The 23,258-nt window shown below is 39.7% G+C and overlaps 1 protein-coding gene across 3 annotated transcripts in view; it reads left to right on the top strand.

The window, feature by feature from the left end:
• Positions 1-23,258, top strand: part of LOC136873781 (activating transcription factor 7-interacting protein 1) — a 457,029-nt gene that overhangs the window by 367,010 nt on the left and 66,761 nt on the right. For all 3 annotated transcript variants that reach the window (XM_067147002.2, XM_067147001.2, XM_067147000.2), the window contains one exon: positions 12,513-12,617. In XM_067147002.2, coding sequence (XP_067003103.2) covers positions 12,513-12,617 — 105 coding nt within the window. The remainder of the gene's footprint in view (positions 1-12,512; positions 12,618-23,258) is intronic.

Below are 23,258 nucleotides of genomic sequence, written 5' to 3'. Positions count from 1 at the left end.
ACATGAGCATTCAGATCTCCCATTATGATCCCATCTCCAACAATATGTGTTTTCAGATCATTGAGGAACACTTACTTTTCTTCCACACTACATCCTGTCTGTGGAAGCTATTGGTTCGACATTTTGATTCACTACAAATCCCACTCCATTTCTTTTCTCTGTACTGTTATCCATCCAGTACAAGGTGTACCTCTTTCGTAGTTTCTTCATTCCTTTCCCTTTCCATTTTACTTCACTTAATTCCAGGATGTCGAGTTTTTGTCTCTCCATTAGGTCAATTAATTCATTTTCCTTCCCAGTCATTGTTAAAATATATATTGTTCCAAATCGGGTTTTGTTCTCTAATCTAACACTTGCACGAACATCAGCATTACCATCATATTGTGCAACTGTAGTTAGACTTTTTAATTCCATTTCCATTTTTAAACTACCAGTCCTTATTACATCTGCTGATCTGCTAAGCCTAATGCATCTGAGGATGTTCTTTCGGGGTTTACTCCCTTAGCCTTTGAAGATCCCTCTTCTCCACAAAGCAGTGGTTTCCTCTTCTAATTTTGCCCAGAGAGGACAGGTTGCCTCACCCATCATTTTCGCCGTTCCAAAGGTCTCCTTCTCTGCCTAAGATGCTGTTACGGTCTTCACCCGTAACCCTGGACATGGGTCCCACGTTATTCCCTGTGAGACTGGGTCCCTCCCTGAACCTAGTTCTCCTTCACACCGGCCTATTGATGTGGAGGATACCCACCCCTGCGGCGTGGATGCGCCAGACAAGAATTACTCAAGTGAAGGATAGGGAAGATGAGCCTATCTCCCTTGAGCTGGGTTTATGGTTTTGTATGATGCCTCAACCAATTATTGGGCCAATCTTTTCCAATGACACAATCCACAGTCAACAGCGTGCATTACATGGACATTAAGAAAAAACAGTTTCCTTCCTCAAGTTTTTGCAAGACTACTAATACAGACACAATAGTTCTGCAAAATGGAGGCTCGTCTGTACACAGCAAATGTTGTTCTGGATTTCCTGCATGAATATTTTAGGCCCCGTGTGATGTCCCATCGATATCCTGCACGTTTCCAGTGCGGCTGTATCTGGCCACCACATAGCCCTGATTCTAATCCCTGCAACTTCTTCCTGTGGAGATATTTGAAGGAGGTAACCTACCACCAGGAACAAGAAAATGTACTGCAATTGCAAGCAGCCATTCTGACTTTTTCCCGAGGGATGAGTGAGGACGTGTCGTTGACTTGTTGTAAACGTGTAGATTTCTCTCGAACTCTTGTACACCAAGAAGGTGGGCATACAGAACGTGTCTTGCATACTGACTAACCATGTTCATTTCATTGGGTGTTGTAACGCCATTTTTTTATTAAATGTGTGGTATATTAAGTACTAGCAAGATACCCGTGCGTCACTACGGTTTTAAACTGAAAGTTGGTATTCAAAGTTTTACATTTTGGAGAGTCCACTGTCAGCTGAGCCTGTAAAATACACCCTCAGTTCATATGTCAAATGGTTTTGGGGGAATGATTATTTCTTTTCTGATCTAACACTCATTTGGACTCCATACGGAAGAATTTGATTACGTTCGTGCTTGAACCAGTTTCAGAAGAGTGGATGTTGTGTTTTTGAGAGCCAACCACCACCTAAAACCCTATTCTACACCAAGGGCATAAAAGAAGACCCTTCTCATAAATTTATAACTTTTTACATGAAACGGTTTTTGAGGGATGAATAATTTTGTTTACGGAGCTAACCTCATTTAACACTTTAGGGGTGGAATGTTAGAATTTCACACCCAACATTTAAAATATATAATGCTATTTGAAATATTGTCTTCATACGCTAAACCATTTCAGAGTAAGGAATGAATATATTTGTTTTCGGATCTTAACCCCCATTTAACTCTCTGAGTGGTTAAATTTGTTTCAAACCTTATGTTATTTAACACCTAGTATATCATTTGAAATTTTAAATTCATAATTCAAACAGTTTCATATAAATGCATATTTTTGTCATCATTCCTCACCCCCCTTCCCTCTCAGTCAAAACCCTCTTAGACGTCTATTGTTTTAAGTTCTCTTCCTATTTGTATCCTCATAAAACGAATTCAACTCCTTTTACACCCGCCTCCCCCCTGAAGTTGATTCCACCCCCCTCACTCCCCTGCCACAAAATACGTGTCTTTATTTTAAAAGGAGATTCCTAATACCAATTTTCTCGTCCATAACATCCTTCGTTTTCAAGATATAAGTTTCCTCAAACAAAGAATTCAACTCATTTATCCCCCTCCCCTTAATTGGATTTTTCAATTTTCCAGGTCTGTAACATCTTCAGTTTTTAAGATATAAGTATCGTCGTAAAAATAATTCAACCCTTTTTTCAGTCCTTATTACAACCTCCCCTTAAGCGTTTTTCCCAAAACAAAAAATGTGTGTTTATTTTTAAAACATATTAAAAATACCAATTTTTAGTTCTGTAACATCTTCAGTATTTGATATAAAAGTATCCTCATACAAATAATTCAACACTTTCTGGACTTCTTTTCACCCACCCTGCCCTCTTAAGTGGTCTATCGGAAAACAAAAAAGTACCTGCCCCTTAAGTGAAGTGGACTTTCCAAAAACAAAAGAATGTGTTTTTTTTTGTATTTTTAAAGAAGACTCAAAATACAGATTTTCATGTCTGTAACATCCTCAGGTTTTGAGATATGTGTCCTCATAAAAAGAATTCAAACCCTTTTTCCGTTTCTAATTTTCATGTCTGTACCGGGCGAGTTGGCCGTGTGGTTAAGTGCGCGCAGTTGTGAGCTTGCATCCGTGAGATAGTGGGTTCGAATCCCACTGTTGGCAGCCCTGAAGGTGGTTTTCTGTGGTTTCCCATTTTCACATCAGGCAAATACTGGGGCTGTACGTTAATTAAGGCCACGGCCGGTTCCTTCCAACTCTTAGCCCTTTCCTATCCCATCGTCGCCATAAGACCTATCTGTGTCAGTGCGACGTAAAGCCACTGGCTTCTCAATTCTTCTCTCTTTCATGTCTGTAACATGTTAAATTTTTGAGATATATTGTAGATATACTCATTTTTAAAATTCACCCCCTTTGTCACTCCTGTTTACCCCCTCTTAAGTAGATTCCCCTCCCCCACCACCAAAAAAAATTGTTTCTCTATTTTTAAAAGAGATTCCAAATATCAATTTTCATCACTGTAACATCTGCAGTTTTTGAGATTTAAGTCATCATCATTTCCCTTTATCCAGCTGCAGCTGGGTAGGGGCAAATATGGTTCCTCTCCACTTTCTTCGGTCTTTCCACCACTCCTCCTCCAACACTGTGTCCCAGTCCAGGTTTCTTTCTATAATACTTCGTTGGATTGTGTCCTTCCATCTCAGTTGTGGTTGTACGGCCTCTCCTTCCTTGCATGTGCATTTCCATAACTTTTTTTGGCATTCTTTCATCATTTAAAGTTGAAAACTTCATGATTGTTCCGTATTGCTACGATATGATACAATGTTAATTTTTTGCCTGTGTTCAATGTATTAGTTGTTTTAAGATCTTCGCTAATTGGCTGATGATGGCACTTGAAATGTGTTGAAACCGGTCCCAATAAACAGGTTGTAACTACTTTTTAGTTCAACTTACTACGGAGTATTGAAAGGTGGATCCTTCCCTATAATATTGTACATCTTATTCTTTCATCACTCATTCACTTTTTGTGCCCAAACCATCTTAGTCGGCTCTTCTCTATTCTATCATTCATTTATTCTACTCCAATTTCTTCCTGGATTTTCTCATTCATTATTTTGTCTCTTCTACTCTTATGTATCATACTCCGCAAGAACTTCATTTCGGCTGCCTGTATTTGACTCTCATCCTTCTTTGTCATTGTCCAAGTTTCTGCTCCGTATGTTGTCCTGGGTACGTAATACATCTTGTACATAGTTTCCTTTGCTTCCATTGGTACATCTTCGTCCCATAACATGTTTCTTACACTATGATAGGAACAGTTTCCTGCTTGAATCCTCTTACTAATCTCAGCATCTAGTCGAGCATTCTCCATTAATTCACTCCCCAGGTATTTAAATGTTTCCACTACCTCCAGGGGTTTGTCTGCAAGTCTAATCTGACCTTTCCCTTCTTTCTTCCCTCTAGTCATAACAAGAGTTTTACTTTTTTCTACACTTATTTTCAGTCCTTATTCTTCCATCTTCCCATTCACCACATGCAACTGTTCTTGAACCTTCATGTCCTCTTCTCCCCAAATCACAATATCATCTGCAAATAACATTATGTTCATTTCTCTTCCTCCATTTGCTGCTTTTGCTGTTCTCATGATGTCATCCATTACTATTGTAAACAGTAATGGATAGGACACTTCCATGTCTCAGCCCACTAGTAATTTTGAACCAACTTGTCCTGCCAACTTGTGTTTGCACGCAACAACAACATTCCTTGTACATTGCCATGATAATTTTTGTAAATCCCTGTCCAATTCCTTTTTCCACCAGACTGTTCCAAACTCTAGTCCTGGGGACACTGTCATATGCCTTTTCAATGTCAATGAATAACATTGCCATATCATTCCCATACTCCCATTGCTTTTCCATTAGTTGTCTCATAATGGAAATGGGCTCTGTTGTTGACCTTCCACTTCTGAAACCAAACTGATTTTCCTGTATCTGATTTTCAACCCTCAACCTTATCCTCCTTTCTAGTATCCTCTCCATTATCTTATCAACATGGGATATCACAGTAAATCCTCTGTAGTTCCTTAGTACTTTCTTATCACCTTTCTTGAAAATGGGATGATTATTCCTTTTAGCCAACCACCAGAGACCTCCTTATTCTCCGAGACAATCCGGAGAACTCGGTATGTCCACTGCAGGCCTACAGCTCCTGCTGCCTTTATCATCTCCATGGAAATTTCATCTATTCCAGGAGTTTTTCCATTCTTCATGTTTCTTACCGCCATTTCAATTTCATTCATTGTAATTTCTTTATACATTTCTTCATCAATTAATTGCCTTTCCTGGTCGTCGATTGAATTAGTCATTAGTTCTCACGTTTAGCAACTTCTGAAAATACTCCATCTATTTCTTATTTCTTCTGGCTTTGTTAATGTTACGGAAGTACCCGTGGAGCAGAAAGAGGTTAGAGCAGGTGCCGGGGTGAATGGGTCTATCTACAATATCAAAATTAATTTAAAACTTGAACTGAAGGTTATATTTCTTTTAGAACTTCAAACTTAACAATTTTTCATAACAATGAAACATCCGGTACAATGACAATTTCAGAAATTGGAAACTTCCCAAGATTCAGACCTTGACAATTCTGGGCTACAAGCCTCTAGGTTACAATTCCAGACATACCGGATCCAGTTTACAAATTTAATTCAAACAAAGAATAATTTACTCAAGGGCGGAAATCCCCTCGAGCACTTGCTCCCAAAATAGCCTTCCAGAGGCACTCATTACTATTACAGAAACTTGAAAAGAGCTAACAGGCTCTCAGTTTCTTACAGCCCTCTCAAGGCAATATTACATAAGACGATTACAATCTCTGGCCTCACAAGGCACAAATTACAAATGGAAATTACTTAATACAGGGGTATCTAGTACCCAACCTACAGGACCTTTGCGAAAAAAGAACAAGTTAAATAAAACGTCCCGAACACAAACTGAATGGAGGAGAACACTGTTCTCCAGATAATGAAATATGAAGACATATAGGGCTCTCGGCCGATGAAACGGGCTATTCCCAAACTACTGAGGTGGCTCGCATGGAAATATCTTTAACATATTACAGAAAGATTGCAAAACGTAGTCAGCTCAAAGCAAGATGAAGGGGAGCTCGAGGGGGTAATTCGCTCTCTATCCCCGATTTACGTTAAAGATTTTATGAAGTTTTACATTAGCCGAAAAAAAATTTACATTTTAGAAAAGTAGGTTACATAGTTAAAGATTCGGACCTCCCCCTCAAATAAAGCTGCGGAGGTAGCAAGATAGATAGATTTTACGTGGCCATTACCTTATAGATGTTCCGCTGACACACACACCTGCCTTAACACACACGCAGAAAGACGATGATCAGTTGACAAGGAAACATGGAAAGCCACAGTTTATATACCCTCAGGGAAGGTTCGAGAGCATTCAAGACTAATCAGGACACACCCTCTTAATTTTTATTGGCAGATTCAAAGTGAACAAGAAATGTGGGATTGGTTGAAAATTAATTACAAGAATTCGTGATTGGCTAGATTCAAAACTGGCGGGAGGAAAAGGAAGTATTGCAACCCAAAAATAAATGAACATAGATTCAGTTATAACAACCTAGAAATAAAAACTTCTTTAAGTTGTAAGTTCTTTCACCTTGTACCAGAGTGCATGACCGTAGTTTTGGTAGTGTCATCTGTGGGAAAATGTCCAAACTTCTTGATGAACGGCAAATAAAACAAAGAGAAATTCGATCAGTTTAGGAAACTTAACAACACTATTCCTTCATTTTTCAGTGGTGTCATCTTCCGATTAAAGTTCCAAGTTGTTGTGTTATCAATTTCACCTTTTGATTGATAGAGGAGTTTATTAAGGCGCTTATTTTGAATGCGCGGCGTTGAGGTGTACCTCCCGGTACAGTTAATGTTAGGACGCCGTCATCCTTCACACATGTAGTGTTTACTTGATCTCTCTTGTTGTTTCTTAAAATACCATACAGTAATTTCTTGCAGCCCTGCATATCATCTCTCAATTTCTGTGAGAATAAGGCCCAGCTTTTCCTCTTTTCTTCCTCCACTACTTTCTTCATCAAGTTCTTTGCCTCCACATATTTTCTTCTACTTTCTTCAGTCACCGAGCTCGATAGCTGCAGTCGCTTAAGTGCGGTCAGTATCCAGTATTTAGGAGATAGTAGGTTCGAACCCCACTGTCGGCAGCCCTGAAAATGGTTTTCCGTGGTTTCCCATTTTCACACCAGGCAAGTGCTGGGGCTGTACGTTAATTAAGGCCACGGCCCGTTCCTTCCCACTCCTAGCCCTTTCCTGTCCCATCGTCCTCATAAGACGTATCTGTGTCGGTGCGACGTAAAGCAGCTAGCAAGAAAAAAAGACCTTTCTTCAGTCTTAGATGTCTTCCATGCTTTCCATGCTATTTTCTTTTACTTCACTTTAATCTTTACCCTATCATTCCACCAGTGTTTCTCTTTGTCTTTCACATTTCCTGATGTTCTACGACATACCTTTTCTGCACATCCAATCAGTGCTTCTTTAAATCTTTTCCATTCATCTTCAACATTCCCCATCTCCGTCCTGGGTACCAAGGGTATTATTTCCCTTTGAAATTCTTCTTGTATGCTTTTCTCCTTCAACTTCCATACTTTAATTATTTTCTCTCTTCTTAATGGGGGTTTTTCAATTTCCCACTTTCAATTTTCCTATCACAATTCTATGATCTCCATTAAAGGTTTCTTCAGGCATGGCTGTAACATCTGAAAGGTTCTTCCAGTGTTCCTTCTCTATGATTATATAATCTGAGATTTAAGGAGCCTCGTAAAAGGTATTACACCCGCTTTTTTCACCCCCCTTAAGAGGATTTTTGAAAATAAGAAAAAATATGTGTTTCCTTATTTTTGTAGTAGATTCCAATTACCAGTTTCTGCGTCTTTAAACTGTAAAGTCTTTAATATATAGATACACCCATTTTCAACATTCCCCCCTCCCCCCTTTCATCCCCTTAGCGATGGAATACCCAAAAATTGTCCCTTAGTGAGCACCTGCATTGCAATATAAATGTATCCTCAAAATTTCATTTCTTTATGTTCAGTAGTTTTGGCTCAGTGATGATGAATCAATCAGTCAGTCAGTCAGTCAGAGCATATTATTTTATATACGGTAGAACCTCGATGCATCGTTCCCGGAACTGTCGTTTTCTCGTATCCATTGCTCAATTTATTCGGTCCCAAAAATGTTCGATGTAAACCGATGTTACATTTCCCTGCATCTATCGTTTTATCGCATTTACCTTAAAAAAATATATATATTTGTCCTCGGCCACAATTTTCCTGCATGGTTCGATCGTACGTAAGAAAAATATACGCAAAAGTTTTTGAATTTAAAGAAACAGCTGAATACTCCAGCACGTAATAGCTGCAACCTGTTGCTAGTCTTGAGCAAAGATCTTGTATGCTGGAGTGTTGTGCGCAGGTTATTTACGCCAGTGCTTCTTCTCGACCCATTAATCGGCCCCTAGAAGTATCCTTATTTACAAGAATTAAAACGGAGGCACTGTAAAACTCAAATTTGCCACAATTTTCTGTGTTTCTATTGGCTGGTTAGTGCTACCAACTTCATTGAAAATGAGAAAGTCGAGCCATTTAAAAATTTAAAATAGCCACGGCATGCGCCATGTATGTTTTAATTAATCACGGGGTTATTAATCGCGTCGTACCTTCTGATGTGTGTGGGATGCTAGAGGCCTGTCGACCACTTTGTTGCCTTCTACCCAGTTATCTTGTTACAAGCTGGACCTAACTAGCCTGGTCTTGAAACTTTTTTTTTTTTTTTTTTTTGCTAGGGGCTTTACGTCGCACCGACACAGATAGGTCTTATGGCGACGATGGGATAGGAAAGGCCTAGGAGTTGGAAGGAAGCGGCCGTGGCCTTAATTAAGGTACAGCCCCAGCATTTGCCTGGTGTGAAAATGGGAAACCACGGAAAACCATCTTCAGGGCTGCCGATAGTGGGATTCGAACCTACTATCTCCCGGATGCAAGCTCACAGCCGCGCGCCTCTACGCGCATGGCCAACTCGCCTGGTGGTCTTGAAACTAATCCCTAACTTGGCAGCATGGCTTAGTCTGCTATGACATCGTCTGAGATGTGCCATGTTGAATTTCTAACCTCTGTGACGTCGTCTGAGCTGCGCCATGTGGGATCTCTGACCTATTGTTCGCAAAGTGTCTCCAGAATCTTGACTAAAATACAGGTTATCGCCGTAATATCCACGTATATCATTAATTTGCAATAAGAGAAATTACCTTAAGAGATGTAAGGAAACGTGAAACGAAACGGTGTAAAAGTCACGCTTTTATTTTCATCGCGTATATGATGATTGCAGTAGTTTTATACTGTTATGTATAGTATGAGCATGTTCAGCTCCATGGCTAAATGGTTAGCACGTGTTGGTCTTCTGTTCAAGAGGTCACCACTTTCGTTGGTTAGTTCCGACAGTTCGGGGGCTATGTGTGCGCCAATTTATGCATTAGGATTCATCTTAGGTAGAGCTGCATTTTCATTAGCGCGTAGATCGCCTTTCACGCGACAACTCGAAAGATCTGCATCCGGCTTTGGAGGCCACATGCCATTATTATTATTATTATTATTATTATTATTATTATTATTATTATTATTATTATTATTATTATTTCTTCGTTATGCCCAATCATAGAGCGCGTTTGAACTTGTTAGTTGGTTTGATGGTTTGTGCCTTCTTATCCTCCCAAAATCTCTTTATGAATGCACTGTGTTGCATCGTGCGTTCTGTCGACCACTTCCTACCAGTTGTCTTTTTGGGTTTCTCCCTGAATTTATGATTGGCTACTTTTGTTCGAAAAGCTTCACGATTTTCTATGATGTCGTCTGTGATATTTATTTTTTGGAGCTCCGCGTTAGTTTCTTCTAGCCATTTTATTTTGACCTTCTTTGAGTTGATTACTTTGAATAATCTTTTAGTTAGTCTGTTGCTGTTCATTCTGTAGATATGGCCATAGAAATTAAGGCTTCTTTTCCGTACGGCATCAGTAAACCTGTCGGTGAAGGAGTAAAGATCTGCTGTTCTCCTCTTAATCCACATTCCATTTTCTCTCGTAGGACCATAAATTTTCCTGAGAATTTTCCGCTCCTGCTTTTCAATTTCTGTAATTTTAGAGTGACCACCTAAGCATATGGTTTCTGAGGCATATAAAGCTTCAGGCAATATAACTGTCTTGTAGTGTCGTAATTTTGCATTACGCTATATGACTCTTTTGTTGTAGTAATGCCACGTCAGTCTGTATGCCTTATATAGTTTGGTGTTTCTTTCTACATTGGCACTACTGTCTAATCCTGATGGTAGTATAATTTCTCAAAGGTATTTGAAGGAGGGCACCTGTGAAATTGTGCCGTTTTCCATCTCTAGCGGAGTTCTTTTGCTATTTTGACGTAGATTTTCCATGTACTTGGTTTTCTCGTAGGATATCTGGAGGCCTGCCTTTGATGCTATATTGTGTAGTCTCTGTATGGCATACCTTGTTTCATCCTTGGTCTTAGTAATGATTGCGAGATCATCAGCAAATGCTAAACATTTCACATTGACCTTGCTTCCCAAATTTCCGATGTTCACACCCTTGATATCCTTTTTCCACTCTCTAATAACTTTGTCTAGAACTAAGTTAAACAGAATAGGGGAGATGCCATCACCTTGACGAACACCCGTACGTATTTCAAAAGGCTCAGAGATTTCTCCAAGGAATTTCACTTTAGAGGTCGTACTTGTGAGGGTCTGCTGGATAAGTGCTCTGGTCTTCTTGTCCACTCTGAGTTATTATTATTGCCCCCCTCCCCCATGGCACGACAGCCCTTGAAGGGCCTTGGCCTACCAAGCGAACTCTGCTCAGCCCAAAGGCCTGCAGGTTATGAGGTGTCATGTGGTCAGCACGACGAATCCTCGGGATTATTATTACATGATGAAAATTGCCCAAATACAGTACCTATATTTTAGTATTTTGCTGTCCTATTTTATGTCGCCCGCATTCTTCGTTTTCCTGCATCCACCGTCATTTTCCCATTTCCCCTTGAAGAACGATGCATCGAGGTTTTACTGTATATAGATTCTATAAACTTTCCATTGTACGACATTTCATGTGGCATCCTTTTTGATGTAGTCTTGTATTTTCAACATGTTTTCATGCATGATAGTCAAAATGAAACTTGTTTTATTGAACATATCGATGCATTGAAAAAAAAAAGTTATGTGTTATATTTTGAATGGTGTATTTTGGTAATTTTCATAGGAATTTCACTTTATGAAAGTCAGATTAAGCTCTAGAAATTATTTCTTATGACATAAAGCAAAATTGTTTAAAAGTAAAATAAAAATAATTTTTCAAGCATCTATGGGTTGTGATTACACAGCTTCTATAATTTTCTCAAGTTCTCCAATGCTTTCGCCAGTACTCCTTCATCCATTGGCTTACTCATGCCCGTTGTTCTGCCGGGAATGTTGTTTCTCATTTTCTCGTCGAACTGATCCTTCACCTTTGCATAGTTTCTTCTGAAGACTTCTGTGTTTTATACGTCTTCTCCCCGATTCCACACCTTTTCTAGATCCCAGTAGACTTCTTTCACCCATGGGATTTGCATTTTCCCGTTTTCCTGGAAAGTGAGAATCCTTTTGGTGTGCCTTTATGGTTCCATCCTTTTAATATGTCCATAGAAAGCCAATCTCCTTTTCCTCGTTGTGGTTGTGATATTTTCACAACTGTGTTAATACGCTATGGTGACACTGGCTGAAACCAACGGCGTGCTTGTGTTTGATGCTGATTTCTCAGCTTGGCTCTGAGGGTGACACTCTTTTGGTAGGTGGTTATTGAACATGCAGTATTGACTTCAATGTATATGTATGTTCAGTCAGCCCGATATTAGCATTAAGTTGATAAAAATTGTAATTGGCTTTAAACATTTTCACGGTACGCCATTATGTAGGATTAATTTCTTGTAAATAAAACCTGTATTAAAGCCAATTTCCTTTCCTAAAATTAGAGTTGTCTGATTTGATGGTGTGGAGTATTCATGTGTATACGGTACTTTACTGGGGTTAGATATTATAAATAGTATTCTATAATTCTAGGATATAAACTTCATGGTGTTTGTTCCGTACGCTATAGTATTGCATTTTGTACAGTATTGCATTAAGTCTGATGATGGCCAACCAAGGCCAAAACTTGTTCCTAGTTTAGAAATGTAATTTAAAGCTTGCATAATATAGTATTGAAAAGGTGGACCTTTACAACATTAGTTTAATTATTATTGTCCTATAATTCTGACGGATGTCATGGGGACCTTTTTCTGTGAATGGGAATGTAGACCAACTTTGTCCATTCTAACTGCCACTTACCATTGTGCTAGATTTTTTGCCATATTCTGAATATAATCTCAACTGCTGTATCATCAAGATGTGTGAGCATTTCAGTGACAATGTTTTCTTCACCTGGAGCTTAAAAAGTTCAATTTTTGTAGAGCCATGCAGGCTTGAGCCTTAGAATGTTCCATATCAATGATTTCCAGCATGTTTGCTGTGCGTTTGGGTTATGTTGTCCATTTCCCATCAGCTCTTCACAGTATTTTTTCAGTCTCATTCTTACTTCTGTCTCTTCTGCTGCCATTCATGTCTGCTAGATGACACTACTGCTTCAATTACAAAGCAAGTATACAACAGCTAATTATTAATAAATTATTTATTGAATGTATTCCTATTTTTGTTCCAGACGGGCACTACAAATAGCAGTGGCCAGAGGCTGGCTTACCTTGTTCCTACCTCATCAATGCCTGCTCAGCAGCGCCAGCTGCTCTTAGCCAGCTCTCCACAGCAGGTGATATATATAATATTCTTCCAGCATCTCAACTGAAATTCAGTTTGTCTTTTTATGTATTTTAATATCATTGCAGACCTTAATGTAATCTCCCACCAGGCCAACTCGAGAAGTCAGGAATGTGCGAAGCGTTACATTCTGTATCCCTCAATGCTACTTGAGGGTACTTTTATAATCTCTACAATCTTAATGGAGACTTAACTCAGGGTTGTCAGATACCTGATATCAAAACACGGGACAGATGTACAAACGAGGAAATCAACTGGCTCATATTCTACAACTTATAAACTTCGTTTGAAAATGATATGCTTATTATTATGTTGACACCATAGTGCAGTTTGTTAATGCATGCCTTAACATTTATACTCAGACTGAAACTTACAGTACCGAGCAAGTTGTCCGCGCAGTTTGGGCATGTAGCTATGAGCTTGTATTCGTGAGACTATGGGCTCGAACCCCACTGTTGGCAACCCGAAAAATGGTTTTCCATGGTTTCCCATTGTACACCAGGCAAATTCTGGGGCTGTAGACTGTGTTAAGGCCGTGGTCGATTCCATTCCTAGCTCTTTTTTTATCCCATCGTCACTGAAAGACCCGTGTCTGTCGGTGCAACGTAAAACAAATAGGAAAAAAAACCCTAGTTTGTTTAATTGTTCATACCAGTTCTTTCAGTTTCAATATATTTTTCATTTCTCTGAAGTGCTTTTAAGTTTTTTTGTCATTCTTACCAATTTCATAACAATCTCTGCATGACATTGAAGAAAAATTTACAGAAATGGACAGCTCAGACCTAATCAAGTCAACAGAACACAATATTTCTCACAGCGTACAATTTCACACGGACATGCGGTGGACTCGGAGTACCTCAGGTAGTTGACTGCTGTTACACGTCTTTTTCGCCAGGATGGACAATAAAATTAAAAACAATTTTAAAAATCTGCCAACTCACACCAAATAAAGAAACCAAGGAGCGAATAAATCTATTCTTTTTGGAAGAAAGAAAAATAGCTCTTGGTACTTATCAGAGGTGGAAACACTGGCGTATTTCTCTTGAGGTTCAAAATACGGGACAACTGCTGTCCTGGGGCATGGAACATTTAACACGAATACGGTACTCTCCCCTAAAATCTGGGAAATCTGGCAACCCTGTCCTAACTAGTACTCCTTAACTGTTTGATAATGAAATGAAATGAAATGGCATATGGCTTTTAGTGCCAGCAGTATCGGAGGACATGTTGGGCTCGCCAGGTGCAGTTATATTGATTTAACACCCGTACGCGACCTGTGTGCCTTGATGAGGATGAAATGATGTCGAAGATGACACATACACCCAGCCCGGCTCTCTGCCAGCGAAATTAACCAATGATGGTTAAAATTCCTGACCCTGCCAGGAATCGAACCCGGGGGACCCTGTGACTGAATACCAACACGCTAACCGTTTAACCGTGGAGCCGGGCAGCTACGTGATGAAAATACTGTATGTTATGGTCATTTGTTTTACATTCATTGACTGGCAAATTGCCATTTTCTAACCCACTGAAAATGCATGACAGCTGCCTGTTTTGATCACATCTTCCAAAATGTCAAATACAGTGTGGTACAATTGATCATAGAAGGCAAGAGAGAAATGAAATGTGGATGTGGGTTGAGCTAAAGATATTTTTAAATGCATTTTACCCCTCTCTTCTTCTCTATCTATTCTTTGAATTCCCCTGATGAAGTTGATACAGGAATCAAGAGTAGGTTTGTCTGACTTGTATGTAAAAGCACCTTCTGGCTTGGTGAGGAAAGCAACAGGGAAACAACTTTGCTCTTAGTTTCTATGGTACACTTCTTCAGTGATAAGTAAGCTACCTGTGACAAATGGTGGTGATCTGTTGAGGATCCAACCCGGTTTTGGGCTGAGGACACTGCACAAGCTGGAAGTAACAGACATGAAAGTCACAAGATCGATTGTTGGTACAAGCCGGTTAGAACAATGGCAGGAGGACAATTGCAATGAGATGAAGGCTAAAATACAAATGAACTCGACAGGTTAAGCTGTGCTTGTGAACCTGCTTGGATGGTAGAGTTATATGATGTGAATGGAGGAGGATGGGTTACCTAGGAAAACAATGGAGTAGTACATGGAGGATAAGATAAGCAGGAAGATACCATAATGACAAATGGGTTTTTAATTATTCAAATGTAAGAGGGGAGGCTAAGATAAGCAGGAAGAGACCAAGATGATGGTTAGTAGTAGTAGTAGTAGTAGTTTTTAATTATTCGAATGTAAGAGGAGTGGAACTAAACTCGGCTTTATTCATTCACATTGACTTACTGACTGAATGCTGAACACCATATCAGTCCATAACAGATCTGAACAACGTGGCATTCTCAGAATAATTTCCTTCTCACTGTATGTTTGCTTCTAGGATTGCTTCATTGCCTTCCTCTCCACCGACTGAATACAGAATCTTCAAAGTTTCGACTAAGACTTTTCCAAAGAAAGGTTTCCACTCTTACACAGATTAGCGGCCAAAATCTTCAGTATATTTGGTACTACTATAGTCATCTGACAAGAAGTCATTCGGATGCATGGTAAGAAGTGCGAGGGGTAAGCATAACTGCTGCATATGCGCCCATCTCAATTCTCAAGGCCAGACAATAAACATCTGCTTCCTCCACGGTTACACTTGTAAATTGCAGTACTGTTGTGAAGCTTCAAAGTGGTAGTAGGGCAATTGTTCTTTAGTTACACATTACTATAATTATATGTACTGCATAACAAACAGTTTAATAATAATAATAATAATAATAATAATAATAATAATAAATATGGATCTTTTCTTCTGTCACGACTAATGTTTATAGTGAGTATAGTATTTGTTACTCATGCCGTACCTACAGGATGACTTCTTGTCAGACGCAGATAATGTATACCTGTGTGCACAGACATTATCTAGAATGAAATGATGTAAAAGCAGTTCCATTCTTCCATGTCAGATGTTCGCCTGAAAAACTGTCTAAGATTAACTAGTGCGCAGAACCTGTCTTTTTGAACACTTATTGGTCTTAGAAACTGAGTTAGCTTTACAAAGAATATTCATTTTGCAGGGTTATTATGATAGATGTTGCACACATATGTACCTCAGTGTTTAAATTGAAACCCTAGGGGCAAATTGCAGAAACATTGGTTAGACTATGTTTACAGGAGTGAATTTCAATCAGAGGTTATGTACCACAAAACATATGATTTGTATTATGTTTGAGACGATTCTGAGAAGAAAGGTTAATCCAGCAGCCTCTCTTTGTATCATCTGCTGCAAAATTGCAGCAATTCATTTGAAATGTACAGGGAGGTACGGTTTAAAATACAATTTTGCTTTTCAAAAGCTAATATAAGGGACTTGCTTCTTGAGACTGACACAAGGGACCATCTGGTAATTGTCAGCTTGACTACAGTTCTTGGCAACTGGTATATTGTATTATATTTGGGATAATTTCCATGGAATTATTAGGTCACTTCGACTACGTCCATATCAGAATAACTTGTCCTTATCGTCAGAGGGTTGTCACATACGTCAACCAGGAGGGATTCAGTTACATTTACTGCCAAGTAAGCACACATAATAGTGACACTAAAACATAGGTTATGAGTATGTGGGTTTCTTCAGATAACCAATGCGCTAATTCAGATAAGTTTTAGGCAGTTATGAGATAGGAATAGGCAAGGACTGGGAAGGAAGAGCCATGGCCATAATAACAGCCCCAGTTTTTGCCTAGTGTAAAAATGGGGAAACTACAGAAAACAATCTTCAGTGCTGCCGATGGTGTGTTTCAAATCTATGATCTCCAGAATGCAAGCTACGACTCATTCGGTTACAGTAGGTTACACAGTACTATAGTTTCATCTTCACTTCGCCAAAGCAATTCAGATTACACTTACCGTAACAACACTATAATCAAAGGTACACTTTCTCGTGCTGTGGTGTCTCAATAATATTATGAGAATTAATTTTCACCAAAAGCAATGTTCTTATCTGTGGGCAAGTCACACTCATGCTTAGGCATATTAGTGTAATATGTAGGAAGACAACAGCTGACTATCATCTGACGCGCGCACCGATGCATTTCATTGGTTGCGACAAGCAAAGAGTTGCATGGAAGATACTACTATTTCCATTTTCCAACCAATACTGAAAGTTTAAATGTCGTCTAGCTTAACACCGGCTAAACATTGTTTGTTTCTCGCAATACCCACTGGTGCAGCAGATTCATGACCTTCTAGCCCTGTTAAGTGATGCTGGCACCAGAATCACTTTCGCATGGCTTCCAAGCCACGTTGGGATTGGGGGAAATGAACTTGTGGATGAAGCTGCAAAGGAAGCGATACTTTTACCTCCAAGACCTATCAATGTACCTGCTAAAGATATTTGTTCTCAGCTACATTGAACCGTCTTGGCTTCCTGGGAATAGGAATGGCTGGCTATCCGAACTCCCAACAAGCTGAGAGCAATTAAGAAGAAAAGTACTGTGTGGCGGTCCTCTTTCCGGTCTTCACGGAGAGAGGCCATAGTATTGCGTTAGCTGATGGACGATTTACGCACTCTTATCTCCTAAAGAGGGAAGACTCCCCAGTGTGTTCTTGTGGTGCCAACTTCACCATGACCCACATCCTCACAGAGTGCGCTGATCTCTCTGGCCTAAGATGGAGCCAAGGCTGCAGGAAACACTCGAATGCATACGTTAATGACGCGACTACTGCCGATCTCGTCATCCCCTTTATGTGCGACAGTGGATTAATCAAGGGTGTTTAAATTATAGTGTACTGTTACTCATGGAATGCACGTTCCCTTTTGATTCATTAGTAATTTTTCGGCTTAATTCAATGTTGTTTGTTACTGCGTTTCCAAAATCCTTCATCGAATAAATAATTTTGTTTTATTTTAAGTTTCTTTTCCACTAATTTGTTCTGAGAGGATGATTGCATAGTTGTACATCCTCATAATACAAAAATCACCACCACCACCACCACCACTGCAATAGAAGATAGTGCGTAACTTAGATGTAGTCTAAGGCTTAAAACTAGTAATCATTTCTGCAATCAGCCCAATATTTTAGCATGTATTATTGAAACAATTGTGTAATGAGTGCTATTATAAAGCAGGAAGAAAACTATTTGAAGGTGAACATTACCACATTTCCCTGACCGCGTATGTGCCCGCAGTGTGGGCACTGACGAGTATCACTCAGGGTTGGTTCTTCTGATCTGTGGAGAGTATTCCTTGTATCTGGACGAGGATACCCTTCCTCCTCATAGTGGTTGCCCCTGTTCACTATCATGTTTGTAATAGACATCGTTGGCCTCTCCTTCGTTCTGTGATGCAAGAGCTTTCTATACAGGATCATCATCACACCACTTGATGTATCCATACCAGCAGAGTTGTCTTTTTAGTTTCTCACCGATAGTGATGATACCATAGGATTCTCATCCATGCTCATTACACACTTGTTCGGTCAAAGCAGCGCTGCAGTCCACTGCAACCCACCTGCGGGTGGGGGACGCAGACGATGAAAACTCCCATGTGTCCCCTGCCTGTTGTAAGAGGCGACTAAGAGGGGCGACCAAGGGATGATTCTATTAGAACCATGACACTACTTGGGATTAGTACCACCACGCGGGGAACACCATGGGTCGCTTTTACTTGCACGTAGAGCCACTATGTTAGGTACCAAATAGGTTTGTGATTACTAGCAAAAGAGTGTGTTGCCGGCTTTTACAGTACCTGTGATTAGTAGCACTATATGAGCGACACCATGGTTCTGGCTTCCCTATGATTAGTACCCACCATATGAAGAACACCAGGGGATGGCACGAGTCCCTGTGGTTGGTACACTTACCTGATGAACACCATAGGTTTGCGTTACCTGTAAATGGCGCCACAATGTGCAAAACACCATAGGTCTGTATTACATGTGCGAATTTCATTACCTATGAGTAGTACCATAATGTGTAGAATACAACGAGTTCACGCTACTTTTGATTACTACCGCAACATGACAAATACCATGGTTCTACTTTCCTAGTGATAAGTACCATTATGAGGGGCTGATAACTTGGATTTTGGACCCCTTTTGACTACAAGCATCATCGATTCAGTATCATGCTGTAGGAGCAGTCCCTTGGTGAGTAGTACTGTTGTTTTACGCCAGCTTCTGTGCATGTAAGGCACCGCGGGTCAGTTCCACTGATTGTTTTAAATTCATATCCATCCATCCATTCATTCTTTGTCCTCACGTTTTGAATTCTGGTCAATGGAGGATTTTGGACTTTTAATTTTTCATTTCATTTCGTCTCATTTTGTACCATTAGGGGCCAATGACCTAGATGTTAGGCCTCTTTAAACAACAAGCACCATCAGCAGTCCACTGCAGTATTTGTATCTCTGTGGTGTGCATTTTCTGATCGTGCTTCTGTCTTTTCCAGCATACAGAGCCATTCATGAGGGCTGGTCTAACAACCATCTTGTAAACTTTCCCTTTTAGCTTTACGAGCATCTGTCTTGTTGCACAAGACACACCTCAATGATCGCCATTTTATCCTGTCAATGCTGATGCGGTGCTTGACAGTTTTGATTCTGGGATCGTTGTTGATGACAGAACCTAGGTATTTGAACTGCCAGTCATCATCAGTGACAGCTATGAAGAGAGAGTGGTACAGGCTAAACAACTCTGGAGCTGCAAAGTTGCAGATCATGTATTCCATCTTTTAACAGCTGATCCCAAATTCATTCTAAAACTGCCTTTACCTCCTCACATATTTCAGTGACCAGAATGACGCCATCGGCATACACTGAGATTCGTGATAGTCCTACTAGTACAAATCGCTATGTCAAGTAGTTCAAAGTCAGTGGTGATCTGAATTGTACTCTGTACTGATCTCTTGAGGTGAACATTAACAAATGCATTAAAATATGCCAACTGTAAATTATGAAAGTAGTGTAAAATATAATTTCCAATGTTCCTGTTTTACATGCTTTTACCTTCCAAATAATGATAACAGAGATATTCGCGATTATTACATTTTGGTTCGAAAAATTTGACCATTTTTTATCCTTAGTTGGACCATATGCCTTTGCTGGCAGGACATAGTGTTTACAGTGCACTATGTCTTCTGGTATGGGCTAGAGCAATGTTGTTACTTTCATTGATCTGTCACAGCTTTATCCTTGGCTTTGACAAGATGAAAGTGACTGAGGTATGAGTGATGCTAGTAATGCCATTTCTTATGCTGCCAGTCCCTGTTATGAATGGTGTGAAAATGTTGCTCATAGCGTCAGTTGGTGCATGCATTTCAGTGGGCTTGGCAGACTGATATGTAATAGCAACTTCTGGCTCGGTGAGGAAAGCAATGGGAAACTACCTCACTCCTAATTTCTCTAGTACGCCTCTTCAGTGATGCCTAGGCCATCTATGACAGCTGATGCCGGAGCTGTTGAGGATCCAACCAGCCTTCGGGCTGAGGACTAAACATACATACATACATACATACATACATACATACATACATACATACATACATACATACAGTTGGACCATTTAGACTAGGTTCATATAAATATACTACAGGTGATGGTTTGGTCCGCCCTGTCAATATATAATCATGTTCCTAATTTTGTACAATTATTTCACTAGTACATGTTTTGGGAGCCCCAACTCCCTTCATCAGCGATTTCTACCTCATAAAGCAAGATTCTCCATATCTTCAGATCTAGCATCATTCAGCTATATATATAACATCATCAATATATATCATTATTTTTAACACATACATTGGGCGTGGTCAGGAAGTGGATGGGTTGCCATGTGCTGTTGGTGAGGGGTAAGGGAATGGAGGATCGGAAAGGAACTGGCCACCCTACCGTACGTAAACTCCGGCTCAGGCACACCTCTGTGAAGGTTCGGACCTTCAATCAATCAATACTGATCTGCATTTAGTACAGTCGCCCAGGTGGCAGATTCCTGCCTTCGGGCAGAATACACCCTTACCTTACACACACAATAAACATTTCTTGATAATGTTTGTTATGTAATAGAACACCTTAAACACTTAAAAAAGGTTCAGCTGGTTATTCTTATGTTATATAACACTTTGAAACAGTATTAAAACGTCGGCTGGTTTCCTTGGAAAAATCAGCCAAAGATAAAATGTTTCTTGCCACTGTTTGTTTTGTGCATGTTTACTGTAATTCACTGATAGGTAAAAATTGCTGATGAAGTTGGGGGTCCCAAAACATGTACAAGTGAAACAATTGTCCAAAATTAGGAACTTCATAATATTATATTGAGAGGGTGGACTAAACCATCACCCATAGTGTATTTATATTATTACTAGCTGATGTACCCATGCTTCGCTACGGGATTCTCAGAAAGACTTTGTGGTTTTAGTAACTGCAGTTAACTTAGGCCATTACAGAAATGTCAGTAGGAATGTAGGAATCGAATGCAATGTTATCATATAAAATACTTGCTCAAATGAAAAACGGCACATTTTCTCACGTTTAACGAACAGTACTACGGTGCCGATATAACAGTCCAAAGTTCCAGAGCTGGAAGGACCAGGCCGCAGACAGCCGCTGACACTCTTCTGCCATTATTCCGTTAAATATACATACTGATCATTCCAATGAGTGCTTCAGAGTAGGGATTAAATAGCTCGAATGCTATGATGAACCAGTGTGTCATGTACCAGTAGTATCAGAAAATTTATGAACCAGCGGAATGGCATGCTAAAGAAGAAAGTTATCTAACTCCCCAGCTACTTCCCACCAATATTCAGGCAGGCTGTTACGCTCGGTACAACCGGGCGAGTTGGCCATCCAGTTAGGGGCGTACAGCTGTGACCTTGCATCTGGGAGGTAGTGGGTTTGAAATCAACTGTCGACAGCCCTGAAGATGGTTTTCCGTGGTCTCCCATTTTCACACCAGGCAAATGCTGTGGCTGTACCGTAATTAATGCCAGGGCCGCTTCCTTTTACACTCCTAGCCCTTTCCTATTCCTTCGTCGCCATAATACTTATGTGTCAGTGCGACGTGAAGCAAGTTTTTTAAAAACTCGGTAAACAGCAGTAATTCCACCTATCGGACATGACTGGCAACAGATGACACAAAGCACATCACAACAAACAATGGTCAATGTAATGTTATTGTATATTATGAGCTTTCTGTATTGTAGGCCTTCACATATAGTTTTCTTTCGACTCTGTGATATTAGGGCGTCTTACGAAATTATTTATAGCGTACACTGTCTTTCCTTATTCCCCGACTTTACGTACTGATTTTGATTAAATTCTGTTTACCCATTTTCTCGTAATAATAATAATAATAATAATAATAATAATAATAATAATAATAATAATAATCGTATGGCCTCAGCTATTATTATTATTATTATTATTATTATTATTATTATTATTATTATTATTATTATTATTATTATTATTACCCATTTTCTCGTGATTTGGCGCTGATATGGACTTAGCAACAAAAATAAAAATTCATGAATATCTGTTATCATAGCCGGTACGGTAAAAATGTATAAAACAGAACTGATAGGAAATGTAATACTATATAACCTTAGTAATGTAGTATTTGTCGATAGGACAACTAATAACACTAATATTTGAGAATTAAATTTAGGCCTTCTCCTAAACTACCATTCCACTCCGCGCAAATAAAATTATTTATGGCCTAGATTCCTAGATTGTAGCGACTTATTTGCCAACTTTGTATTCCAATTTTCATTAATTTTTTGCTAGGGGCTTTACGTCGCACCGACACAGATAGGTCTTATGGCGACGATGGGATAGGAAAGGCCTAGGAGTTGGAAGGAAGCGGCCGTGGCCTTAATTAAGGTACAGCCCCAGCATTTGCCTGGTGTGAAAATGGGAAACCACGGAAAACCATCTTCAGGGCTGCCGATAGTGGGATTCGAACCTACTATCTCCCGGATGCAAGCTCACGGCCGCGCGCCTCTACGCGCACGGCCAACTCGCCCGGTAATTTTCATTAAGATAGGACCACTAATAACATAAAAATTTGAGAATTGAAGTTTAGGCTTCCCCTAAACTATCATTTCTTTCAGCGCAAATGCCCTAGATTGTAGCGACTTAGTCCCGGACCTTACATACCGATTTTCATTAAATTCTTTTCAACCGTTTTCTCGTGATGCGTGTACATACATACAAACAGAAATTACGGAAAATTAAAAAGTGTCTTTCCTTGCTACTATGGACAGCACCGATACAGAAATACCATCCTTTTTAAATTCTGAGCAATGTACAGACAAAACTCTTATTTTATATATATAGATTACATTTTCACAAACTTGGCCGTCGGCTGTGAGCTTGCATATGCTTAGACTGTGATAACAGAGATAATCATGTATTTAAATTGAGTGCAGTGTCTATCGGCATCAACATGACTGACATGGAAATGTTTTTCAGTTGTGGTAATGAGTTGAATGGCGATTATGGTCATTGTTGTCATATAATTTTAACACTCCAGTGGGCGAGCGGTTTGCCGCATCGCGAGTGGGTGCGCGGAGGACGCGTGTCCTCCACTTTGTTTTGCCATTTTACCCTATGAAATGTATATTTA

Source organism: Anabrus simplex, chromosome 5 (genome assembly GCF_040414725.1).
Source record: "Anabrus simplex isolate iqAnaSimp1 chromosome 5, ASM4041472v1, whole genome shotgun sequence".
Classification (NCBI taxonomy): domain Eukaryota; kingdom Metazoa; phylum Arthropoda; class Insecta; order Orthoptera; family Tettigoniidae; genus Anabrus; species Anabrus simplex.
The sequence above is the reverse complement of the archived record's forward strand: the minus strand, read 5'-3'. Positions and strand labels throughout refer to the sequence as shown.